The sequence below is a fragment of the Heterodontus francisci genome, chromosome 38, assembly GCF_036365525.1.
Source record: "Heterodontus francisci isolate sHetFra1 chromosome 38, sHetFra1.hap1, whole genome shotgun sequence".
Taxonomy (NCBI): domain Eukaryota; kingdom Metazoa; phylum Chordata; class Chondrichthyes; order Heterodontiformes; family Heterodontidae; genus Heterodontus; species Heterodontus francisci.
In genome coordinates, this window is record NC_090408.1 from 42,380,874 (window position 1) to 42,408,262 (window position 27,389).

The window sequence follows — 27,389 nt, forward strand, 5'->3', positions numbered from 1 at the left end:
CCCGAGCCCGACCCGACCATCCCTTTACTTATGTTCCTGACATCGAACCTGTAAGAAGCTGCAGCGCATGCGCGAGACGTCATAGCGACGTCACTTGTTCACTGCGCAGACTCAGTTTCGTCCCAGACTCTCAGCTCAGGTAAGTTTTTTTATTTTTAATATTTACCAGTAGAACACTTACCGTGTGTGTCTGGCCCGACCCGACCCGACTCGATCTGGACTCGGCCCAACCCGATCTGAGCCCGAAAGCCAGCCCTGGAAGATGGGCCTCACCCGAACCCGAACCCCGTCGGATTTAGGTTGGGGAGCTGGCCTCTAGCTGGCAGGAATAGGCTGAAGCAGAAAAACCAGTATAACCGGTGGCCAGTCACAGGTTTAGCAGGAGACTGGAGTCTCTCAAACACAGCAGTGTTGATAGAAGGGCAGTGAACTGATCAAAGTTACTTTAAATATCACAATAGAGCAGCAATTCAGAGACAAAGTTGGGTCTTATGTTGTAAGCAGTGTAGTCCAGAGCAAAAGCGTTTTCTTGATGTTGAGATAGGTCCAGAAATTTGAAGCTAAGTTTCAAAGACGATCTAGATCTAGATTTATCCAGATCTTTTCCACAGCTCACAGATCAGAAAAACAAAAAAGGCAGCAGATTATAGACCGATGCAGAGCCTTACATTTTGTAGTCCAGCACAGAAACATGATCTTGATGTCAAGTGAAGCCAGGAATTTGAAGCCAGATTTGAGAGAAAAATCACATCCAGATCTTTACCAGAGCTCACAAGCTAAGGTCAGGGGATGGGGTTTGTACCATCAGACAGAGGCTGTTTAAACTAACAGATAACTTGAAGTTTGGGCTAAAAATGCACCCACTGTTAGAATCAGGGGAACTTAAACAGCAAAAGAGCTGAACTCAAGAGGTGAGGTGAGAGTGACTGCCCTTGACATCAAGGCAGCATTTAACCGAGTATGGCATCAAGGAACCCGAGCAAAACTGGAGTCAATGGGAATCAGGGGGAAAACTCTCCGCTGGTTACAGTCATACCTAGCGCAAAGGAAGATGGTTGTGGTTGTTGGAGGTCAATCATCTGAGCTCCAGGACATCACTGCAGGAGTTCTTCAGGGTAGTGTCCTCGGCCCAACCATCTTCAGCTGCTTCATCAATGACCTTCCTTCAATCATAAGGTCAGAAGTGGGGATGTTCGCTGATGATTGCACAATGTTCAGCACCATTCACAACTCCTCAGATACTGAAGCTGTCCGTGTAGAAATGCAGCAAGACCTGGACAATATCCAGGCTTGGGCTGATAAGTGGCAAGTAACATTCGCGCCACACAAGTGTCAGGCAATGACCACCTCCAACAAGAGAGAATCTAACCATCTCCCCTTGACATTCAATGGCATTACCATCGCTGAATCCCCCACTATCAACATCCTAAAGGCTACCATTGACCAGAAACTGAACTGGAGTAGCCATATAAATACCGTGGCTACAAGAGCAGGTCAGAGGCTAGGAATCCTGCGGCGAGTAACTCACCTCCTGACTCCCCAAAGCCTGTCCACCATCTACAAGGCACAAGTCAGGAGTGTGATGGAATACTCTCCACTTGCCTGGATGGGTGCAGCTCCAACAAAACTCAAGAAGCTCGACACCATCCAGAACAAAGCAGCCCACTTGATTGGCACCCCATCTACAAACATTCACTCCCTCCACCACCGACGCACAGTGGCAGCACTGTGTACCATCTACAAGATGCACTGCAGCAACGCACCATGGCTCCTTTGACAGCACCTTCCAAACCCGCGACCTCTACCACCTCGAAGGACTAGAGCAGCAGATGCATGGGAACACCACCAGCTGCAAATTCCCGTCCAAGTCACACACCATCCTGACTTGGAACTATATCACCGTTCCTTCACTGTCGCTGGGTCAAAATCCTGGAACTCCCTTCCTAACAGCACTGTGGGTGTACCTACCTCATATGGACTGCAGCGGTTCAAGAAGTCAGCTCACCACCACTTTCTCAAGGGCAATTAGGGATGGGCAATAAATGCTGGCATAGCCAGTGACACCCACATCCCATGAATGAATAAAAAAAAGAGAGGATTTAGTTACCTGCCCTCCTGTATGCATCAGAAACAGGGACACTGTACAGCAGACACCTCAAAGCCCTGGAGAGATATCACCAGCAGTCCCTCTGCAAGATCCTGCAAATTCAGTGGCAGGACAGGTGCTCCAATATCAGTGTCCTCTCTCAGGCCAACATCCCCAGCATCGAGACACTGGTCATGGCTAGTCAGTTACGCTGGGCAGGCCACATCCGCATGCCTGACACAAGACTCCCAAAACAAGCTTTCTATTCTGAGCTCCATCACGGCAAGAGGCTACCAGGAGGGCAGAGGAAACGCTACAATGATGTCCTTAAAGCCTCCCTGAAAAAAAGTGACATCTCCACTAATTCGTGGGAATCTCTTGCCCAAGATTGCCCAAAATGGAGAAGCATCCATGAAGGCATCGTATATTCTTGTTAAGCAAGGAAATCAAAGGTTATTGGGTGCAAATGGGAGTGTGGATTACTAGTCCAGTGAAATTACCACTAGGCCACCGTCTCTGTGAGGGTGTTTTTTAAAATTCGTTTTCATGGGATGTGGGTGTTGCTGGCAAGGCCAGCATCTGTTGCCCATCCCTAATTGCCCTTGAGAAGATGGTGGTGATCTCTGTGAGTGTGTGTTGAAGCAATGCACCAGTTCTCTCAGAATTTAACTTGCCTCACATTGCACAGTGCAAGCTTTGCAGCATTTGCTCAGTGTGTAACTCATGAGATCAGATGAAGATGTTTTGGTTTATTTGATCTCTGCCTTCCTGAACAGCAGCCTGCCCCTTTTGCATGACAGACTTTTAACATCCACCTGAACAGGTAGACAGGACCTGGGTCCAGAGGCACCTCTGACAACGCAGCCCTCCCTTTGTTCTACACTCAATCCCGGTGTGGGGTTTAAATATACACCTCCTGGCCTGGAAATGAGTGTCTGAAACTGAGCTGAGCTGGCACCTCAACACACCCAGCCTGTTAGTCAAAGAACAATCACAATGACTGCTCTGTACAAAAGGTGCAGCATTACAGGGTCAGATTTCCAAATTGCAACCAGTTCAAGCGATTTCTCCTTATTGAAAAAATTATGAACACTATTTATTGTAGTTGTGGAAATATTAATGAGCACGTTGGTTAAAAACTATTTATTTCAGTTACAGGATGTTCTAGTTAATTATAGCACTGATGGTTGGTTTCCCTGGTAACCAATTAAAGATTTCCCGCATGTACTTCTTTGTAATGGAGTGTTTTCTTCTGAGTCCCATCGAGTGAATAATACAGGTAGAGTGTTCGATGATAATGAAATAATGCTGGAGCTTTAACACTGATGGCGGTGGGAGAGGTTAGAGCAACATTCTTCAACGAGACCGTCCAGCCTGGAATCCAGTTGCAGCATTGTCGGAGGATCAGTACCGAGGGAGTGCAGCACTGTCAGAGGGTCAATACCGAGGGAGTGCAGCACTGTCAGAGGGTCAGTACCGAGGGAGTGCAGCATTGTCGGAGGGTCAGTACCGAGGGAGTGCAGCACTATCAGAGGGTCAGTACCGAGGGAGTGCAGCACTGTCAGAGGGTCAGTACTGAGGGAGTGCAGCATTGTCGGAGGGTCAGTACCGAGGGAGTGCAGCACTGTCAGAGGGTCAGTACCGAGGGAGTGCAGCACTATCAGAGGGTCAGTACCGAGGGAGCACTGCACTGTCAGAGGGTCAGTAGCGAGAGAGTGCTGCACTGCCAGAGGGTCAGCACCAAGGGAGTACTGCACTGTCAGAGGGTCAGTACCGAGGGAGTGCTGCACTGTCAGAGGGTCAGCACTGAGGGAGTACTGCATTGTCAGAGGGTCAGCACCAAGGGAGTGCTGCACTGTCAGAGGGTCAGTACCGAGGGAGTGCTGCACTGTCGGACGGTCAGCACTGAGGGAGCGCTGCACTGTCGGAGGGTCAGCACTGAGGGAGCGCTGCACTGTCGGAGGGTCAGCACTGAAGGAGCGCTGCACTGTCGGAGGGTCAGCACTGAGGGAGCGCTGCACTGTCGGACGTTCAGCACTGAGGTAGCGCTGCACTGTCGGAGGGTCAGCACTGAGGGAGTGCTGCACTGTCGGAGGGTCAGTGCTGAGGGAGCACTGCACTGTCGGAGGGTCAGTACTGAGGGAGTGCTGCACTGTCGGAGGGTCAGTGCTGAGGGAGCACTGCACTGTCAGAGGGTCAGTACTGAGGGAGTGCTGCACTGTCGGAGGGTCAGTACCGAGGGAGTGCCGCACTGTCAGAGGGTCAGTACTGAGGGAGTGCTGCACTGTCAGAGGGTCAATACCGAGGGAGTGCAGCACCGTCAGAGGGTCAGTACTGAGGTAGTGCTGCACTGTCGGAGGGTCTGTACTGAGGGAGTGCTGCACTGTCGGAGGGTCAGTACTGAGGGAGTGCTGCACTGTCGGAGGGTCAGTACTGAGGGAGTGCTGCACTGTTGGAGGGTCAGTACCGAGGGAGTGCTGAACTGTCAGAGGGTCAGTACTGAGGGAGCACTGCACTGTCGGAGGGTCAGTACTGAGGGAGTGCTGCACTGTCGGAGGGTCAGTACTGAGGGAGTGCTGCACTTTCGGAGGGTCAGTACTGAGGGAATGCTGCACTGTCGGTGGGTCAGTACTGAGGGAATGCTGCACTGTCGGAGGGTAAGTACTGAGGGAATGCTGCACTGTCGGAGGGTAAGTACTGAGGGAATGCTGCACTGTCGGAGGGTCAGTACCGAGGGAGTGCCGCACTGTCAGAGGGTCAGTACTGAGGGAGTGCTGCACTGTCAGAGGGTCAATACCGAGGGAGTGCAGCACCGTCAGAGGGTCAGTACTGAGGGAGTGCTGCACTGTCGGAGGGTCTGTACTGAGGGAGTGCTGCACTGTCGGAGGGTCAGTACTGAGGGAGTGCTGCACTGTCGGAGGGTCAGTACTGAGGGAGTGCTGCACTGTTGGAGGGTCAGTACCGAGGGAGTGCTGAACTGTCAGAGGGTCAGTACTGAGGGAGCACTGCACTGTCGGAGGGTCAGTACTGAGGGAGTGCTGCACTGTCGGAGGGTCAGTACTGAGGGAGTGCTGCACTTTCGGAGGGTCAGTACTGAGGGAATGCTGCACTGTCGGTGGGTCAGTACTGAGGGAATGCTGCACTGTCGGAGGGTCAGTACTGAGGGAATGCTGCACTGTCGGAGGGTAAGTACTGAGGGAATGCTGCACTGTCGGAGGGTCAGTACTGAAAGACAATTGAAGAAACAATTCATCCTTATTGGCACAATTTCAAAGTTTGTGGATGATACGAGATTTGGAAACATTGTGAACTGTGAGGAAGACAGTGTAGAACTTCAAAAGGACACAGACAAGTTGCTGGAATGGGCAGACAGGTGGCAGATGAAAGTCAATACAGAGAAATGTGAAATGATTCATTTTAGTAGGAAGAACATGGAGAGACAATATAAAATAAAGGGTACAATTGTAAAGGGGGTGCAGGAGCTGAGGGACCTGGGTGTATATGTGCATAAGTTATTGAAGGTGGCAGGACAGGTTGAGAGAGCGGTTAATAAAGCATACAGTATTCTGGGCTGACGGGCAGCCATAAAGACAGGGCTAAATTGTGGCGAGTCGAAGAGACTTAGTAGTTGGCAGGAAAAAAGACAGAGGCGCAAGGGGAGAGCCAACTGTGCAACAGCCCCAACAAACAAATTTCTCTGCAGCACCTGTGGAAGAGCCTGTCACTCCAGAATTGGCCTTTATAGCCACTCCAGGCGCTGCTTCACAAACCACTGACCACCTCCAGGCGCGTATCCATTGTCTCTCGAGATAAGGAGGCCCAAAAGAAATTCTGGGCTTTATTAATAGAGTACAAGAGCAAGGAAGTTATGTTGAACTTGTATAAGACACTAGTTCGGCCTCAGCTGGAGTATTGCGTCCAGTTCTGGGCGTCGCACTTGAGGAAAGACGTGAGGGCATTGGAGAAAGTGCAGAAAAGATTCACGAGAATGGGTCCAGGGACGAGGAATTTCAGATTGGAGAGGTTGGTCCATGATCTTCTGGTCAGTTATTCTCTGTGACCTTGTCCTATCAGCACCTTCTCTTTTGTTATATCTTGCACCCCCCCACCCCCCCACTCCCCGGTTTACTTGCTTAAAACCTTTTACGTTTCTAATATTTGCCAGTTCTGATGAAGGGTCACTGACCTGAAACATTAACTCTGCTGCTCTCTCCACAGATGCTGCCAATGTCTTAATAAAGTTATAATAAAAGCAAAATAATGCAGATGCTGGAAATCTGAAGTAAAAACAAGAAATGCTGGAAATACTCAGCAGGTCTGGCAGCATCTTTGGAGAGAGAAGCAGAGTTAACGTTTCAGGTCACTGACCTTTCATCAGAACTAATGAAGGGTTACTGATCTGAAACATTGACTCTGCTTCTCTTTGGGCCAGACCTGCTGAGTATTTCCAGCATTTCTTGTCTTAATAAAGTTACCTACTTTCCATAGTTCAGTTTGTACAGACTGATTGCATTTACAAATGAGCAAAGTTAGTTAGCATCTGATCAGGTTGGTTCCATTTCTGCTGACAGCATCATGGAATCTGGAAGAGCTGAGAACGAATTCTCTTGTACAAAATGTTGGGGGCACATGAGAGATTTATTCTGATTCCAGACCATGTTGGGCGCAGTGGGGTAGTGGGGGGGGGGGGGGGGGGGGGGTGGTTGGCAAGTGCTGCTGGCAAATGTTTTATCCCCTAACTCTATCATTGCTCACTTCAATGATAATAAGCACTTCCAGGAACATAAGAACATAAACTTAAGAAAAAGGAGCAGGAGTAGGTCATGTGGCCCCTTGAGCCTGCTCCAACATTCAATAAGATCGTGACTGATCTTTGACCCCAAACTCACTTTCCTGCCCTATCCCCATCTCCATTGATTCCATAACAATCCAAAAATCTATTGATCACAGGATTGAATCTCAACCACTGAGTATCCGCAGCTGTCTGAGGTAGAGAATTCCAAAGGTTCACAACCCTCTTTGCCTCTATCTATATAAAGACCAGTAGAATCAGGGTGGGGGAGGGGAGCCCGACAGGAATTCCAAACGCTACAATTAGTGTGGATTTGAACTGACAGTTACACAAAACGTTCAGCCTTTTGTTTTTTTAAAAAGCTCTATCATGCAAAACTAATTCTTTATAAATAGAATAAAATGCTCCATAAATCAGAGAGTAGTGGTGAACTGTTGTTTTTCAGACTGGAGGGAAGTATACAGTGGCCCCCAGGGGTCAGTATTACGACCACTGCTCTTTTTGATTTATATTAGACTTGGGCGTGCAGAGCAGAATGCCAAAGGTTGCAGATGATACGAAACTGGGAAATGTAGTAAACAGTGAGGAGGATAGCAACAGACTTCAGGAGGATATAGCAGACTGGTGAAATGGGCAAACACATGGCAAATGCAATTTAACACAGAGAAGTGTGAAGTGATGATACGAAGAATGAGGAGAAACAATATAAACTAAATGGTACAATATTAAGGAACAGAGAGACCTGGAGAGGTGTACGGACACAGATCTTTGAAGGTGGCAGGACAAGTTGAGAAGGCTGTTAAACATACATATGGGATAATTGGCTTTATTAATAGAGGAATGGAGTACAAAAGCAAGGAAGTTATGCTAAACTTTTATAAAGCACTGATTGAGGCCTCAGCTGGAGTGTTGTGTTCAATTTGGGGCTCCACACTTTAGGAAGGAAGTCAAGGCCTTAGAGAAGATGCAAAGGAGATTTACTAGAATGGGACTAGGGATGAAGGAACTTCAATTTTGTGGAGACTGGAGAAGTTGCGATTGTTGTCCTTAGAGCAGAGAGGTTAAGAGGAGATTTACTAGAGGTGTTCAAAAATATGGGGGTTTGGATAATATAAACAAGGAGAAAATGTTTCCACTGGCAGAAGGTCGATAACAGGAGGACACAGATTTAAGATAATTGACAAAAAAAAAACAAAGGAATGCGCTGCCTGAAAGGGCAGTGGAAGCAGATTCAGTAGTAACTTTCAAAAGGAAGTGAGATAAATACGTGTAGGTCTATGGGGAAAGAGCAGGGGAGTGAGACTTTTTCAAAGAAGCAGCACGGGCACGATGGGTTGAATGGCCTCCTTCTGGAGTATGAAATTCAGAGGAGACATGTCTGACTTTTGCAGAAAATGAAGACTGCAAAGACGATATATGTGAAAATTTCTAATTTGTTGTTATATGGTTGTTGCACACATAATAAACATTGATCTGTACAGCTATACATGGGCAATCGAAATCTAATTTACACAGATCAGGTCTTATCCTTTTAGTCTGATGGTACTTAATGGGAGATTTACTTTGGCTGCTTTGTCTGTCCTCAGTTTATCGGGCCAAAGGGATCTCTTTCCAGGCAAGAGGAAGCTGGGACAGAATCTACATCTTCCCCGGTTTAAAAGTCCACCGTGTGTTTGGAAACTTTTTTCAATATGTTACTTTTCATTAGTTTCAAGCATCTGTTGGAAGAATGATACCTGGATGTGCACCCACACTGGAGGACATCACATCCCGGTCTCAGCCTGTTATCACCTATCACCACCCCCTATCTCAGCTCATCTGCTGCTGAAACCTTCATCTACACCCTTGTTACTGCTAGGCTTGATCATTCCAATGCTCTTCTGACCAATCTCCCATCCAAATCTCTGTTGCCCATCTCCTAACTCGCATCAAGTCCTTGTTCGCCCATCACCCCTGCACTCACTGACTTACATGTACTTCCAGACCAGCAATGCCTCGATTTTTTAAATTCCCATCCTCATGTTTAGCTCCTCCAAGGCCTTGCTCCTCCCTATCTCGATGACCTCCTCCAGTCCTACAAACCTCCGACATCTCAGCTCTCCTCCAGTTCCTGCCTCCTGTGCATCCCTGATTTTCATCGCCCCACCATTGGCAGTTGTGCCTTCGGCTGCCTGGGTCCTAAGCTCTGGAATTCCCTCCCTAAACCTCTCTACCTTTCTACCTCTCTCTCCTCCTTTACAGCGCTCCTTAAAACCTACCTCTAAGACCAAGCCTCTATCCACCTGTCCACTAACTCTTCATGTGGCTCAGCGCCAAATTTTGACTGATAATCACTCCTGTGAAGCGTCTTGGGACAGTTTTACTATTTTAAAGGCACTTTTTAATGCAAATTGTTGTTGTCTTCATTTGGAGCATGCACTTTCTAGCAGTGTTGGTGTATCAGGAACGCTGAATCATCTTTCTATTAACAAGATTAAGTGAGCCTGAGGCCAAATGTAGTTATTTCCAAATCCTCCCCTAACAGAGGTGAGCTAACTCAGTATATTATTAAAAAAATAGAAGATTCTGCACTGACACTCAATGTTCCCTCTAAGCTGCACAGCCACAGGGAACTCAAATGTTCCTACACAGGTCGCACAAAGTCAGCCCCTTTAAGTTACCGCATGTGCGCGGCTGCACAACAAAATTTAAAGGGGCCGCCCACTTAAACAAATCACCTGCATATTACAAAGAAAAATTACAGCCTTCATTGCTGACACTGCAGCATAAACCTATCAGTACTATGGAAATCTATGGGGGAAAAAGCAGGAGAGTGGGACTAATTGGATAGCTCTTTCAAAGAGCTGGCAGAGGCATGATGGGCTGAATAGCCTCCAACTGTGCTGTATCATCCTATCTTAACTCTCATTTTTTGACAGTAGGCTTCAGTGCAGAAATGAAGAAACTTTGGAATTCCTGCCTCCCATTTACTCGAATCTTATAACTACTATGCTAACAGATCAGTTAACCAGGGCTCTGTGGTGAGAATGTTAATCTGACTAGTTTATTTTAATTACATCCAGTACAGTGTAACCCATGTCATTGTGGTTGCCATGGTGAAACACGTATAGGAACCCTGCACAGCAACAGTCTAATTCAATCCAGTGTCCTCCTGTTTTATTATTCTGCAGCAACTCAGTGATGTTTTTGTGACAACACCCACTCCCCTGTACAAGCTACATATTGAGAAGGACCAGAGCACCAACTTTGTGGGAACACCACCACCTCCAGGTTCCTCCCCAAAGCTCAGCCCAATCCTGACAATGGCCAGATTTTCCTATCAAATGCCCTCTGAAGCAGCTTGGCCAGCCTGTCACTATCAAATCACTAGGAAGAATACCACACAGACTGCAGCACTTCCAGAAGGTAGCCCACCACCACCTTCTCAAGGGGTATTGGGGTTGGGTCATAATTTTTGGCTTTTTCAGCGATGTCCACATCCCAAGAATTTTTTTTTAAATCAGTGAACTCGTCACAGATTGGGAATCAATCATTGGACATTCCAGGCCCCTTTTCCTAAGTATCTCAATAGGTGGTTAATCATCTACTAAACCACATAGGGACCTTTTAACATTTGTATTTAACAAAGGTAATGAAATCAGCTAAAAATAACTGATGATAATGCACATCGACCATTTGAAGGGTAATCACAGCTGGTCAATATTTGATAACACCACAATCTATAATCCCTTGGTGATGGTATCACTGTCTGAATGATGTGTATCCTGATATTTGCAATGACAACAAAAGTGTAAAATTCCGGTATGTGCTATTTTCATACAGGTAACATGCAAGCATTTGATACTACTAGTGCAAAGTATTTCACTCCCATAAAGAATTAAACCATTGACTATATTACAGTAATTAATAATATAAAAACAAACAAGACAAATACTTGTATTTCTATAGCGCCTTTCACAATCTCAGGATGTCCCAAAGCAGTTTAAAACCAATGAAATACATTTGAAGTGTAGTCACTGTGGTCATGTAGGAAACGTGGCAGCCAATTTATACACAACAAGCTCCCACAAACCAGCAATGCGATAATGAGCAGATAATCTGTTCTGTGACGTTGGTTGTGTTTTCACTCCACTTTGTGCTACACGGTGAGGGGACAGACAAAGTAAACGTCCCTGATCGATTAGGCAGTGATCCCTGATCGGAAGCACCATCATTAACTCATGCTGGAGAGTGTGTGTGGATGTCAGAGGTGAAAGGACATCCCTCATTGTCCAAGAGCCTTCCCACATTGTCTCGGTTCACCCATGAAGAATGATCAGGCGGGCACAGTCAGCACTATGGTTGCCAACTCAGCTTGGATATATTCCTAGAGGTGTCATCACATGATCTCCTTCCTCCAACTGTCCCCCCACCCCCGGCAACACTCCCACCATTGGTCGCCCAACAGGCCCAACCTGGTGCCGCCCGGCCTTCCCACAACCAATTGGAAAGTAAATAGACTCTATGTTAACTGACTGGTTGATTCTTGACTGGCAGTCAAACAGCCTTTTCTCCTCATGTCCAACATTTTTATCGCTAATAAACAAAGGTCATAGAGAGATACAGCACTGAAACAGGCCCTGCGACCCACCAAGTCTGTGCCAACCAACAACCACCCATTTATACTAATCCTACATTATTCCCTACCATTCCCCTACCTACACTAGGGGCAATTTACAATGGCCAATTTACCCATAAACCTGCAAGTCTTTGGCTGTGGGAGGAAACCGGAGTACCCAGCAGAAACCCACTCAGTCACAGGGAGAACTTGCAAACTCCGCACAGGCAGTACCCAGAACCGAACCCAGGTTGATGGAGCTGTGAGGCTGCGGTGCTAACCACTGCGCCACTGTGCCGCCGAAAGGTGTTCAAAGAAAATTGAAAAAAACAATGGTAATTTTAATGTCTCTGTGGTTTTTCTCACAGCAGTGTCCTGGAGATTAATCTTTAATCCCTGGAGACTCCAGGGCAATCCTGGAGGGTTGGCAACACTAGTCAAAACTTGTGGAGCCATGTCGCAGCCTGAGTCTTTGAGAAGGAGAAAAGGGAGGCAAAGAACAATCGAAGGGAAAAAAGACAACGAGTCAGGCTTTGTGTTCAGTGACAAGTTGGAGGAATGTGTTAATTGAAAACAAGTCCTCTTCAGAAGGAGGAGTAAACAGATTTGGTGAGATTGAGCACTGAAGAGAACACCATCTGGTACCACAGCGAGCAAGTCACACAACATATCATTTATAGCGGGGTAACAGTGCACAGGCTGTGGATTTAACCCAGTTATAGGCAATACCTACAGTTAAAGGGAACTCTACCTGTAAATACCACAAATAATCAGCACTCCTTTCACAAGATGTGCCTTAAGTTTTAGTGCTTTGTTTTTGAGCAACTCTTTTACTCAATGTGATACAAAACAAAAGTCACAAATCCTGGAAACCCGAATAGAAATATCAAATTCTTCCAGGTCTGAAAGGAGACAAGACCAGGTCCAATCTTTCAATTCCTGATGAAGGATCAGCAGTTGGAACATTTACCATCTTTCTCTCTTTTGGGATGTTGATATACCTGATATACAGCAAGTATATTCCCACTGATTACAGTTCTTTTTCTTGATAATCCTATTTGCAGAGTTTTTCTCTTGAGGGAGCAACAAAAATCTCACCTTTCAAATCATTGTTTGCAATATTGGCACACACACCCTTAAAGTGTAGGAATGGTATGTGTGTGTGTCTGCTATTTTAACAGGATTGTAAATCAGTTTCATGTCTTTGCTAATATAGAAGATAGAGAAATGTTAGAGAGATGTGTTAGAGAATTTCTGCACTGATATGTATGTTAGACTTTTGTTTCCTTCACTTCTTCAAATTCAGTGTTTTAATCTCTCACAAATCTAACCCAACCACCTCAGTTACATGCATCACTTCACTCTCACTATCTCCTCTGACCTCACATGGAATTCCCACATCTCCTCCAGTGTTAAACCAACCTCAATGTTTGATCTCCTTTCTGTTGCCAAACTCTGCTCATGTTCACTCAACAAAGTTCAAGTTTGTTACACTTTTGAAAACTGCTATCACATCTGGAGAGGCTCCTCAAACACATGTCTCATACTCCTAGAGAGTCACCTGAAGGTTATCACTCCCTCACCTCCATTTCCAATCTCTCCTTATTGCTTTCTATCATTGATGTCACTGTTACCTCCTGTACAATCCTGCTCCTTCTTCTCCCTTCCTCCCTCTGTTGTTATTCCAATTTAACGCTGCCTTCTCCTTCAATTCACGTTTCCCCTGGATATCCAAAGTGGATCTCTTCCTCTCCTCGAACCATCCATCCTCCTACAATCTTTAAACCCAAGCTTGCTGTCTCTAACCACGAATTCCTGATCCAGCGTGACCTTTTATTCCTTTCAATCTTGTACTGCACTGTGACTTGTCTCGCAATTTAAAAAAAGATACACGCTGTTATACAGCAAGTACTGCTATCTATAACTATATTAACTATTTTACTTCTGCATGCACCACTCTTTTCCATTATAAATTCCTATGTCCATATTTATAATGGGAATTGACTATGTAAACTGGTCACGCTGTAATGACACTTTCCTTTCCCGGTGGAAGTGCTGCAGTGCTGCTACTGGTGAGAGGATGTAATTGCAGTGCGATGTTTACAGAGCCAGTTTCCAGGATCTGTATTTTACTGATGGGTGAGTCGCTATCATGTCAAGACTTTTAAATGACCACAGTAATGATTTCCTTCAGTTTTTCTGCCCTCGAAAATTGTCCTCGCCCCAAAACAATTGCAATTAACCTCGAGTTGACCTCAAGTCTACACGCAGCTGAAATTACATGGATTTGCCCAGTTACACACTTACCAATTAATTATTTTATATTCACCAATCATATTGCACAAAACCTCGACCCCGCCCCCCCCCCCCCACCAACCCCCAAAATAATTCTGTGCAATCAGATTGCTACAAAACAATTCCCTGACACCACTCTTACCATCAAAAAGAAAAATGGTGGGAAAGCTTTTAATAAACATTTAGTCACCAGTGCAGCCAATGATATGTGTTTATAATTCACAATGACCTTGTGTTGTTTATAATATTAAAACCTCAGGTGGTGGAATTAATAAGGAAAACTAAAATTCAGTTTTGTTTGAAATATATGAGAGATAAATAAGGGTTGCCAACTCTGATTGGACATACTCCGTAGGTTTCATAACAAGACTTTCCGTCTCCAAACGCCCCACCTGGTCAGACAACCTTTTCTTTCCCATTGCCAATATTTTTGCAACTAGTAAACAAAATTGTTCAAAGAAATTGAAAAAACAAACACGCAATAAACGCCTCTGTGCTATTTCTCCCTTTTTTTTTGTTCAGAGCAGTGTCCGGGAGATTAATCTTTAATTCCTGGAGGGTTGGCAACCCCTATGTACGAGAAAGACTGGAAGAAACACAAAGAAGATGTGCATGAAGGAATTTATCCTTCGCATTGCAAATATTTACTGACGGTAATGAAGTAAAACACTCAATATCGGATCAGCCGCTTGTTATACACTTCTCCCTATTTTATTCTCATTAAAGACACTATTTCCCGAAGTCAAAATTACCCCATTATCTTTCCTAATTGTCTCCCTTCCACTATCAGAGCCTTTGACTCAGTCTGAGATTCTGCTTCATCTGAGAGGTTTGATACTTTGAAGAGATCATTTCCACTTTGACGGGAGCTCTTGGCCAATATTACCCCCTGCAACATCATTGGCCAATATTACCCCCTGCAACATCATTGGCCAATATTACCCCCTGCAACATCATTGGCCAATATTACCCCCTGCAACATCAGTGCACTTGATGATAGTGCAATGGTTTTCTTTTGAACAGAGCGGCTCTTTCTGGCGGAGCAATCAAAGCTCGGAGACGGGAGACATTGCTGCCAGATACTTGCTGCTGCCCAGAATCTTGGATCACAATTCACACCAACCGCCATTTATTTCATGAACAGAATTCACATCCTGGCCACTGATAATTTCCAACAAAATCAATTTTAAAACAATGAAAATAAAGTCCCTTCATCCTGATTTTAGTCAAAAATGAGTCACATTTTATTCCTGATACAAACCCAAGGCTGGAAATCTTAAAATGTGCGGGTGATAATCTGAACTTTTTGTGGTAATGTAAAATGCCGGTATCAAGTTAGCCTCCTAATGTCATGTACCTGCGTTCAATATCCAGTTACATAGACTAATTAATGTGTTAGCAGGCAGTGAGGTCTTTGAATTTCTCCAATTCCCCTCTGAAAGTTACTATTGAATCTGCTTCCACCACCAGTGCATTCCAGATCACAACAACCTTCCTTGGCTCCTTTTGCCAATGACCTTAAATCTGTGTCCTCTGGTTACTGAGCCTCCGCCACTGGAAACTTTCTCTTTATTTACTGAATTAAAAGCCTTCATGATTTAGAATGCCTCGGTTAAATCTCTTAGTTTTCTTTGCTCTGCGGGAAAAAAAGCTTCTTCAGTCTCTGCAGATAACTGAAGACTCTCATTCCAGCTACCATTCTAGTAAATCTCCCCTGCACCCTCTTCCAAGACCAAATGGTGGAGAAGATTTGCCCAGACTGCTTTGACCACTGATGCAGGAAATGCATTTGTGAATACTTCCTTCAAAACCTTTCACATTACCAAATTTTTGGTAATCCAGTTGACCTAGCAGCAGAACACATGTATTGATTCTGACAATTGCCCTGCATGTAATGGGCAGCGCTGGGGGGGGGGGGGGGGTGGAGACTGGAAGTCTGGAAGGATTCCAGCTGTCCCACTCCTTGTCAATTACTTTGGAAAGCCTGCACAGACCGAGGAAAGACTCTCATTTCTGTAGCACCTTTCGTGACTTCAGGACGCCCCAAAGCGCTTTACGTATCTAAATGAAGAAAATACAACAATTTGCCCACAAACAGTGACATGTAAATTAACATATAATCCGTTTTAGATGTTGGTTGAGGGAGAAATATTGGCCGGGACACTGGGGAGAATTCTCTTCTTCAGATGAGCCCATCCTGGTGGAAAAGCCATTTCACTTCGGAGGTGGAGGGCCCCTTGGTGACTCGGTGATTAATTTCATCACCAGGTAACGCTCCAAGTTGGTGCAGATCTGGGTGACCTCTCGACCTCAGCCGAAACAATGCAAGAACGATAATTGGCCTCAGTACCTTGGCTGGCAAGAAGAACCCGGAAGGAACTGCGGCTCTCACTCCTGACTGCTAACCAGTCCCTACTGGAAGATGGGCAGTGGGCAGGAAGAGCCTTGTAGAACTGTACCCCATGTACAGAGTGAGGAGGCCATTCAGCCCCTCAAGCCTGTTCCAGCATTCAATTCGATCATGGCTGATCTGTTAACTCCATTTACCTTTCTTAGTTTCGTAATCCTAAATACCTAACAAAAACTTATCAATCTTAGTTTTGAAATTTCCCCCAGCCTCAATAGCTTTTTTGGGGAAAGAGAGTTCCAGATTTCCATTCCCCTTTGGGTGAAGAAATACTTCCTGACATCACCCCTGAACGGCCTAGCTCTCATTTTAAGGTTACGCCCCTTTGTTCTGGTTCCTTCCGGGTTCTTCTTGCCAGCCAAGGTACTGAGGCTAATTGTAGTTTTTGCATTGTTTCAGCTGAGGTCGAGAGGTCACCCAGATCGGCACCAACTTGGAGCGTTATCTGGTGACGAAGTTAATCACCGCATCACCAAGGGGCGCTCCACCTCAGAATTGAGATGGCTTTTCCTGCAGGATGGGCTCACTCCCTGGAAAAGCAGAATTCTGCCAGTGTCCCGGCCAATAGTTATTCTTCCACCAGAGGAAATAGTTTCTCTCCATCTACCCTATAAACACCTTTAATCATCTTAAACACCTCAATTGGATCACTTTACTCGAGGGAATATATGCCTAGTCTGTGCAGCACAGTGGGTGTACCATGGACTGCAGTGGTTCAAGAAGGCAGCTCACCATCAACTTCCCAAGGGCAGTTAGGGATAAATGATGGCTTGCCCGTGCTGCCTAATCCCATGAACAAAAACAAATATATCTACATCAAACCATTCTTTGTCAGTTTGATTCTCATTGCACAGGATTGCATTACTGATAACTAGACCTCTGGGCAGTTACAGCATTGCCGGACAGTCACACTGCTGAACCCCACTCCTCATTCTGTTGCACCAGCCCCAAACCCCAACAATCCCAGTCCCCATTCCCACACCCCAACGATCCCAGCCCCCATTTCCCATACTCCCACATTCCCAGCCCCCATTCCCCACATCCCCACATTCCCAGCCCCCATTCCCCACATCCCCACATTCCCAGTTCAGCCATTCTTCCAGTTTCTCGGATTCCGATGCCTGATTAGTGTCCAAACTTTCATGTTGTTACAGGGACATTTATATCTCTGGTGCATTTCGCGTTTTGTCGTTACTGGGGAATTTCCTATCTCTCACACCCACTGTCATTCCCAGGCCTGAGGCACTCCAGTCAGATATAGAGTGAAGCTCCCTCTCCCGCAATAGCACAGAGCGCTGGAGCGCTGATCCGAGAGAGAGAGAGAGATCCCTACTGCACCAACGCAACAACCCAGTCATCCTTGTAGCTTCACTAGCTAAATGCAGATTGCGCTGTAGGGCAGGCGGCTATCCAAATCCTCAATCTGTGTGTGTGTTTTTATGTGCACCTTGAAGAAGGGAGCTTGAAACCCCTTGAACGTGTTGCCCTGTTTTGCTCATTTAACCTTCCCAGGACCGTTTCATGTTGACTGGCCCATTCCTGCAGTGATCTGAAATCTCCCTGCACTCCTTTCTATTTGCCTGCAATCTTCACGCTGACAGTTCACTCTCAGTTAACTCAGAACATATTTTAAGTTATATATAAAACACATGCAAGTTGAGTCCATTAGATTTAAAAAAACATAGTTTTGAACTGTATGAAAATGAATAGCAAGGCAAAGCAATCCATGAGTGGCAGATGGTGCAGGAGGTAGTTTTGACTATTTCACTGATACTGCGGGACATTAATGTCAGATATTGACATAAATGTTGCAGGATGAAATAAGGAGATTACTTAAATAATGATGGACACCAGAGAAAAGAGGATGGTTCATTCAGGACACCTTTTACACGCTTAGTAACACAGTATTGAGGCAAGGGCATCACTAATATTTAATCTGTGACAAAGGGACATTCACCTGGATCTATGAATATCTGGGGATCGATCAATTTCCACACAGTGACGTTTTTGGCATTGTTATTCCCCCCTGTGTAAACAAACTGCAGGAATTCACCCCCTTGAAAAAAAAAACAGCCGCTGGGTTTGTTTTACGTGGTTTGATATCAGCAAAAATTACTGGAAAAACAATGATATTTAAAGCAGTGAATTCTACAGATGCCACAGAAATAGCTGGAGAGCGAGGAGGCCTGCAGTTTCCTTTCGATACGCGGGGCGGCGACATTGAGTCTAGAAGGTCCTGGAGCCTTTTCCCTGTTACAAAAATAACCCAGAGCGACACTCAAACAGACAGACCTTCTCCACTGATCACTAGTTCTTCCACTTTGTTCAAGCAACGGTTAATTAACTTTGTCTAGTTTGATAAACTAACGCATCTGGCATGTTGCATAATTTATTGACTTGTGAGTTCGTAATATTGCTATCTCTGCAGGCAATGACTTTACTTCAAAGATCAGTTAAAATCTGAGAGGAGCAGGGATCTGTCTCTCGCTTCCCCTTTGCTTTGTAACGGTTCGTGTTGTGACTGATTAACTGTTAAAAATAGAATCACATATCGCCTTGAAAAAGCCAACTACCGATTAATAATTTAAACATCACAGATCCGAGCAAAGCAGGAGAAATATAAAGACTTTTTTTTTGCAAAAATAAGTTGTTTTTAATGGTGATATTAAATGTGAATTTATCACTACTCGAATTTTCTCTTAGGTTCAACATTAACGATTCATGAAATCTCAATGCACCAAAATGGATTTCGTCTCAATTTAAAATATTCAATTTTCCATCCTTTCCTCTCCTGGTGAGATTGATCTGCAGTACTTGCACTGGGATTACTTCAAACGCCGTGTGGTCAAGTTGTGGGGCTTTAAATGGATCAAAATTGCAATAACCAGAAACCGCTCTCGGATTTATCGTGTGAGGATTGAACGCATTTATAATTTGAAAAAAAAAACAAAGCCTGTAGCATGTGGAGATCTGGTTGAACCCTGATCGGACACTGGATATTGGACACTGGATATTGGACACTGGACACTGGATATTGGACACTGGATATTGGACACTGGATATTGGACACTGGACACTGGATATTGGACACCAGACTTTCTGGTGCACTCTCTCTCTCTCTCTTACCTGCTTTTCCAGGGATTCCTTGGCAGAGAGCGATGGTTTAGGGGAAGGTGCCCGCTCGCACACGCACCCCTCCAGCAAGTAGAGACCGGAGGCTTTCGTGGTGGAATCATTCTCAAAATAAAACAACATATTCTGGAGCAGGGAGAACCACTTGTTGTGCCATTTGCTGTTGTCCGAGCTCCGCTTGCTCAGGTAGCCCTTCCTGGTTCCATCTTTCTTGGCCAGAACCCCCAGGTATGAAAGGTGCCCATCATTCAGGCGGATTCCTTTCTGCATCTTTGCCGCAGCAGCAGTGTCAATCCTCACATCTCCCTCAGTCTCGATCCACCGTCAACAGTAAGTTACAGAGACACAAAACTCGAATTAAATCCCCAACCCCTTCCGAAAAATATCAAGCACAAAAATCCTGCCTCTACATCATTTTCTTCTATCTCATTTCAAGCATCTCGCACCACGTCCTGCCCCTACCCTGCTCTATTTATAAACAGTACATAATCTGCCTTCACTGTGGCGGCGAACAAACTCCAACAGATCGTCAGCCTCCGGGATCGGGGCAGGCGCGTCACGTGGCGCTGCCTGCAAGTCAATTTCAGCACCATGGACAGAGAGAGGGGGAGAGGGAGGGAGAGGGAGGGAGGGAGAGAGGGAGGGAGAGAAGGTGGGAGAGAGAGGGAGGGAGGGAGAGAGGGAGAGGGGAGAGAGAGAGGGAGGGAGGGAGAGAGAGAGGGAGGGAGGGAGAGAGGGGGGAGAGAGAGAGGGAGGGAGGGAGAGAGGGAGAGGGGAGAGAGAGAGGGAGGGAGAGAGGGAGGGAGAGAGGGAGGGAGAGAGAGAGGGAGGGAGAGAGGGGGAGGGGGAGAGAGGGAGGGAGAGAGAGAGGGAGGGAGAGAGAGAGGGAGGGAGAGAGAGAGGGAGGGAGGGAGAGAGGGGGGAGAGAGAGAGGGAGGGAGGGAGAGAGGGAGAGGGGAGAGAGAGAGGGAGGGAGAGAGGGAGAGGGGAGGGGGAGAGAGGGAGGGAGAGAGAGAGGGAGGGAGAGAGAGAGGGAGGGAGAGAGAGAGAGGGAGAGAGGGGAGAGACAGAAAGAGGGAGAGGGACAGAGAGGGAGAGGGATAGAGAGGGAAAGGGACAGAAAGAGTCAAAGAGAGGGAGAGAGAGAGACAGAGAGAGAGGGAGAGACAAAGAGAGAGGCAGAGAAACAGTGAGAGAGAGAGAGTGACAGAGAGAGAGAGCGGCTGAGAGACTGAGACGGAGAGAGGGACAATGAGGGAGAGGGAGAGAGAGGGAGAGAGATAGGGAGAGAGAGAAAAAGGGAGGGAGGGGAGGGAGAGAGGGGGAGAAAGAGAGGGAGAGAGAGACAGTGAGAGAGGGAGAGAGAGACAGTGAGAGAGGGAGAGAGAGAGAGACAGAGAGGGAGAGAGACAAGAAAAAAGGAATACTTGTATTTATACAGGACCTTTCACAACATCCCAAAGATCTTTTTACAGCCAATGAAGTACTTTTGATGTCTAGTCACTGTTGTAATATGGGAAACATGGCAATTTGCACACAACAAGCTCCCACAAACAACGTGATAATGACTAAGTCATTCATTTTTGTTTGTGTGATGTTGATCGAGGGATAAATATTGGCCAGGACACTGCAGATAGCTTCTCTGCTCTTCTTTGAAATGATAACATGGTATCTCTTATGACCACATAAGAGGGCAGATGGGACCTCGGTTTAACGTCTCATCCAAAAGACAGAGCCTCCAACAGTGTAGCACTCCCTTAGTATTGCGGCAGAGTATCCTGGAGTGGGATTTGAACCCATAACCTCTGGTCAGAGGCAAGAGTGCTACTAACTGAGTCACAGCTGACACTAAAGACAAATGGATGAGAGAGAGAGAGATAGGGACAGAAACGCAGAGAGAGAGAGATACAAGGAGAAGGACAGAGAGTGAGAGAAAGAGAGATAGAGGGAAACAAAGTAGGATCTTTCTTTGGCCTCCTTATCTCGAGAGACAATGGATACGCGCCTGGAGGTGGTCAGTGGTGTGTGGAGCAGCACCTGGAGTGGCTATAAAGGCCAATTCTAGAGTGACAGGCTCTTCCACAAGTGCTGCAGAAAAATTTGTTTGTCGGGGCTGTTACACAGTTGGCTCTCCCCTTGCACTTCTGTCTTTTTTCCTGCCAACTGCTAAGTCTCTTCAACTCGCCACATTTTAGCCCTGCCTTTATGGCTGCCCGCCAGCTCTGGCGAATGCTGGCAACTGACTCCCACGACTTGTGATCAATGACACAGGACTTCATGTCGCATTTGCAGACGTCTTTAAAGCGGAGACATGGACGGCCGGTGGGTCTGATACCAGTGGTGAGCTCGCTGTACAATGTGTCTTTGAAGATCCTGCCATCTTCCATGCGGCTCACATGGCCAAGCCATCTCAAGCGCCGCTGACTCAGTAGTGTTTATAAGCTGGGGATGTTGGCCGCCTCGAGGACTTCTGTGTTGGAGATACGGTCCTGCCACCTGATGCCAAGTATCCTCCAGAGGCAGCGAAGATGGAATGAATTGAGACGTCGCTCTTGGCTGACATATGTTGTCCAGGCCTCGCTGCCATAGAGCAAGGTACTGAGGACACAGGCTTGATACACTCGGACTTTTGTGTTCCGTGTCAGTGCGCCATTTTCCCACACTCTCTTGGCCAGTCTGGACATAGCAGTGGAAGCCTTTCCCATGTGCTTGTTGATTTCTGCATCTGGAGACAGGTTACTGGTGATAGTTGAGCCTAGGTCGGTAGGATAGAGACAGAGAAAGTGACAGAGAGAGGGACAGGGCCAAAGAGAATGACAAGGACAGGGAGAGAGTCAGGGGTAGGGACTGGTAGCAGGGGCTCATCCACAAATGGGGTCTCCTCATCCACTCTGTCAAATGTCTTCATAATTTTAGACACCACTATCAGGTCTCGAGAAAAGAGCCCCATCCTGCTCAATCTTCCTGATAGTTGCATCCTCTCAATTCTGGGCACATCCTTGTAAATTGTCTCTTCACTTTCTCTAGTGTTTTAATACCCTTTATGTAACATAGAGACCATAACTGTGCACACGATCAGCCTCAGGTTCAGGGAACTGGACAGTGAGATAGACTGTCTCAGCCCCAATCCAAGCACAACATCAGCTCCAAGGACAGCACCAAGTCTAGGATCATCCCTGCCCCAGGGGCAGGATAAAGGACATCATCAGTGAATAAACTCAAGGACCAAAATCAAGATTGGATCATCATGGAGAAATCAAAGGTAGGGGATATAGTCGACCCCAGGGATTAGAATGAACACCTGAGACAGAATGAAGATGAAATCAGCTGGAAGATACAATCAGCTTTGGGGCCCTATATATATAAAAAAAATCACTCATCAGGGGAGGAGGCAAAACTTGATTTCAGCACCAAGGACAGAGACACAGGATGGAAGGATTATTCAAAAGCAAAGATTTTGGTGAAAGGTCACAGATCTGAAATGCTAACTCTGTTTCTCTCTCCAAAGATGCTGCCAGTCCTGCTGAATATTTCCAGAATTTTCTGTTTTTATTATGGAAGAATTATTCCACGGAAATCTCTGCACTCCTCCAATTGTGACTTCTTGTGCAACCCCTATTTTTATCATTCCAACATTGGTGGCCATACCTTCAACTACCTGGGCCTTAAGCTCTGGAATTCCCTCCTTAAACCTCTCTTTCCTCCTTTAACACACTCCTTAAAACCTACCTCTTTGACCAAACGTTTGGTCACCAGTCCTAATATCTCTTTATGTGGCTCGGGATCAAATTTTGTTTAATAACGCTCTTGTGAAGCACCTTGGGATATTTTTACTACATCAAAAGGCGTTATATGAATGCAGGTTGTTGTTTTTCACTGAATCACAGAATTGTTACAGCACAGAAGGAGGCCATTCGGCCCATCGCATCTGCACTGGATCTCCGAGTGAGCAATTCACTTAGTGCTATTCCCCCACCTTCTCCCCATAACCCTGTACATTATTCCTTTTCAGGTAACTATCTAATTCCCTTAATTGAACCTGCCTCCACTGCACTCTCTGACAGTGAATTCCAGATCCTAACCACTCGCTTTGTGAAAAACATTTTCCTCATGCTGCCATTGCTTCTTTTGCCAATTACCTTAAATCTGTGACCTCTCATTCTCGATCCTTTCACAAATGGGAACAGTTTCTCTCTATCTACTCTGTCTAAACCCCTCATGATTTTGAATACCTCTATAAAATCTCCTCTCAGCCTTCTCTTCTCCACAATTTCCACTCTCACTTCCCTCAGTATCCTTTGATGCATTTTATCTGGTCCTGTAGCTTTATAAACTTTAAGTATAGACAGCCTATCTAATACCTCCTTCTTATCAATTTTAAATCCTTCTAGTGTATGAATTACCTCCTCTTTCACCATGGCCTGGGTAGTTTCATCTTCTTTGATAAAATTTACAGCATGTGTGAAGATCAAACATTCAACTGTCATCACCTTCTGGAGATGTTGGTGTGAAATAAAACATTTTCAATTTACTTTATTGCACAGTGAGTTTATCCTCCATTCCATAAAAAAGTAAAAAATTTCCCCTTTTCTCTTCCCTTTTGTTGGGATCTGGGAAAGCAAGTCAGATTTGTAAGAAGTGTTGAATCAGCACAAGACCTCACTGGGGAAGGGCATTGCTGAAATTCCTAATTCAACAGGAAATTGCTCGAGTAGGAACCTATGTCACCTCAGGTAGAAAGAGTAGGAGGCCATTCAGCCCCTCGAGCCTGCTCTGCTGTTAAATTAGATCATGGCTGATCAATATTACACAAGATCAGGGTTAAACAGCAGTTGCAATCTATAAAGTCACTGATTTAGAACCCTAGCTCCTGCATCATGGTATAATCCAAATCACCAATTCATTTTTGTTATTCTGTCCAATTTAACATCTAAAATTAAGCACAACTTTATTAATTAAAGTCCATTTAAAGCAAATGGGCATTTGCTGCTGTTGATTGGGGAGATTAAGGAGATGGTGAATTGCACATTGCACATTGCACATGACACAAGCATCCCAGCATCTTGACAGAAAACACCCGTGTAATGGGTTGAGATGGGAAAACAAAATGACATTGGTGGAGAAATGTGACAGATAGAAGCAAAGAATTGTTTAAACATGTCTGAAAAACTAAAGGATCACCATAGGAAATAATGAATGAAAAATAAACCACATAATGAATATTAGTATTGATATGTGGTGTGGCTACATGGACTTGGCTTGTATTCCTTTGAATATAGAAGATTAAGAGGTGATCTAATTGAGGTATTTAAGATAATTAAAGAAGTTGATAGAAGAGAAACTATTTCTTCTGGTGGGTATAATTTTAAAATAGAGCTGGGCCATTCTGGCCTGATGTCAGCAAGCACCTGTTCACACAAAGGGGAGTGGAATCTGGAACTGTCTCCCCAAAAAGCTGTTGAGCCTGGGGGTCAACTGAAAATTTCAGAACTGAGATTAATTGATTTTAGTTGGGTAAGGGTATTAAGAGTTATGGAACCAAGGCAGCTAAATGGAGTTAAGATTCAGTGTGACACCAAGGAGCTCTAATAAACTGAAGTTAATGGAAATTGGGGGAAAGCTCTGCAGTGGCTGGAATCACACCTGACACAAGAGAAGATAGTTGTGATTATAGGCTAATCATCTCAGCCCCGAGACAACATTCAGGCTTGGGCTGATAAGTGGCAAATAGCATCCACGCCATACAAGTGCCAGATAATAATCATCTCCAACAAGAGAGAATCCAACCACCTTGCTTTGACAGTCAATACCATTCTTATCGTCGAGACACCACCACCAACATCCTGGGGGGTCAACATTGACCAGAAACTCAACTGGATCATTCCCATAAATGCTGTAGCTACTTGAGCTGGTCAGAGGCTGAGTATTCTACAACGAGTGATTCACCTCCTGACACCCCAAAGTCTCTCTGTCAGCTAGAAGAGAGAAGTCTGGAGTGTGATGGAATACTCTCGACTTCAGTGGATGATTGGAGCTATAAAAATGCTCAACACTATCCAGGACAAAAGAGTCCACTTGATCAGCAGCTCATCCACTAGACCAGACACCCACCTGCTCCATCACTGGTGTATTGTAGTGTGTATGATCAACAGGACTGCAGCAAAACCCAGAATCTTGAGGTTGGAGGTCAAATGAAAATTGGGAAACTGAGATTGATAGATAAGGGTATTTTGGGATATGGAATCAACTATCAAATATAATTAACTGATAGGATTGGCATTGTCAGTGTGATCTCCTGGATTGCTTACAATTGCCTGAAAAATGTTCCAGCATTTACTTTACCCTTAGTGTCCCTGAGTTTTTGTTTTTAACCTCTCCCAGGAGATTACTAGGCTGCAGGGAGGGAGGGAGAGTTTGGTAATGATGCCCTGCCCATTGTCGGATGTGGAGCAGGCTTGACCGCCAATGTCATGTTTGTATGCTAATCACAGGATATAAAATCTATTTGTTGAATTACCTGTTTAGTTGGAAAATAGCAATGATTTCTTGTCTTTAAATAGGGTTTTCAGCAATTATAAAATTGCTGCTATTGTAAAAATAAGCTACTCATTACTAATAAAGCACATATTAATTTCAACTGTAATCATGAGACCTGAGGACATTTACACATAACAATCAGGCTTCACACCAGGTTACAGAGAAGCAGGAATATTTTCTCACAGTTAGATGGTGTGTGGGAAGAGACTTTTAAAATGAGCTGAATGAATATCTGGCGAGGGATAGGATTGAAGATTTTAAGGGGAAAATTCAACACAGATAATTAAAGTGCTGAGACAGCAGAAACAAATCATTCCAGAAATGCTGATAATATCCCATGGATGTTTGCAGTTTTAGTTCCTTGGAAATTTTGCCCATCGGAGGACTAGACTCCACGTGCCATAAGGACATTTCCTACTCTGCATGTATCCACTGTTCTTATGTAGGGCTAAACAAAACCAGAATGTCAATCATACAGGGGCGAGAGGATTAAAGAAAGAGTAAAACAATCGTTATCTGATGCACAACCTGTTTACACGCTGGTTGCTAACATGTAACAACATGTGGTCACACTTCAAAGCAATTTATCATATGGGAAAGATGTTGTGTCTGTCTTGGATATTTAATAAAGATAAGTTTTTCTTTCTGATCATTATCCAGTGTTAGTGGAATTATTAGGTGCAGTTACAACCTCAGTTGTGATCCAGCTCTCTGGCAGTGACCAGGAAGATGCCCTTCCCTTAAATACTGTTTCTATATCACTGTCCAATGAGATGTTTAACTTGAATGTTTAGAATTTAGAATTTAGAACATTACAGCGCAGTACAGGCCCTTCGGCCCTCGATGTTGCGCCGACCTGTGAAACCATCTGACCTACACTATTCCATTTTCATCCATATGTCTATCCAATGACCACTTAAATGCCCTTAAAGTTGGCGAATCTACTACTGCTGCAGGCAGGGCGTTCCACGCCCTTACTACTCTCTGAGTAAAGAAACTACCTCTCACATCTGTCCGATATCTATCACCCCTCAACTTGAAGCTATGTCCCCTCGTGTTTGCCATCACCATCCGAGGAAAAAGACGCTCACTATCCACCCTATCTAACCCTCTGATTATCTTATATGTCTCTATTAAGTCACCTCTCCTCCTCCTTCTCTCCAACGAAAACAACCTCAAGTCCCTCAGCCTTTCCTCGTAAGACCTTCCCTCCATACCAGGCAACATCCTAGTAAATCTCCTCTGCACCCTTTCCATAGCTTCCACATCCTTCCTATAATGCGGTGACCAGAACTGCACGCAATACTCCAGGTGCGGTCTCACCAGAGTTTTGTACAGCTGCAGCATGACCTCGTGGCTCCGAAACTCGATCCCCCTACTAATAAAAGCTAACACACCATATGCCTTCTTAACAGCCCTATTAACCTGGGTAGCAACCTTCAGGGATTTATGCACCTGGACACCAAGATCTCTCTGTTCATCTACACTACCAAGAATCCTCCCATTAGCCCAGTACTCTGCATTCCTGTTACTCCTTCCAAAG

At 45.3% G+C, this 27,389-nt stretch overlaps 1 protein-coding gene across 1 annotated transcript in view; it reads right to left on the reverse strand.

Moving 5' to 3' along the window:
* Window positions 1-19,579, reverse strand: part of rasgrf1 (Ras protein specific guanine nucleotide releasing factor 1) — a 75,517-nt gene extending 55,938 nt beyond the window's left edge. Inside the window, exon 1 of the mRNA XM_068017650.1 lies at window positions 19,304-19,579. Coding sequence (XP_067873751.1) covers window positions 19,304-19,579 — 276 coding nt within the window. The remainder of the gene's footprint in view (window positions 1-19,303) is intronic.
* Between the last annotated feature and the right edge of the window lie 7,810 nt (window positions 19,580-27,389).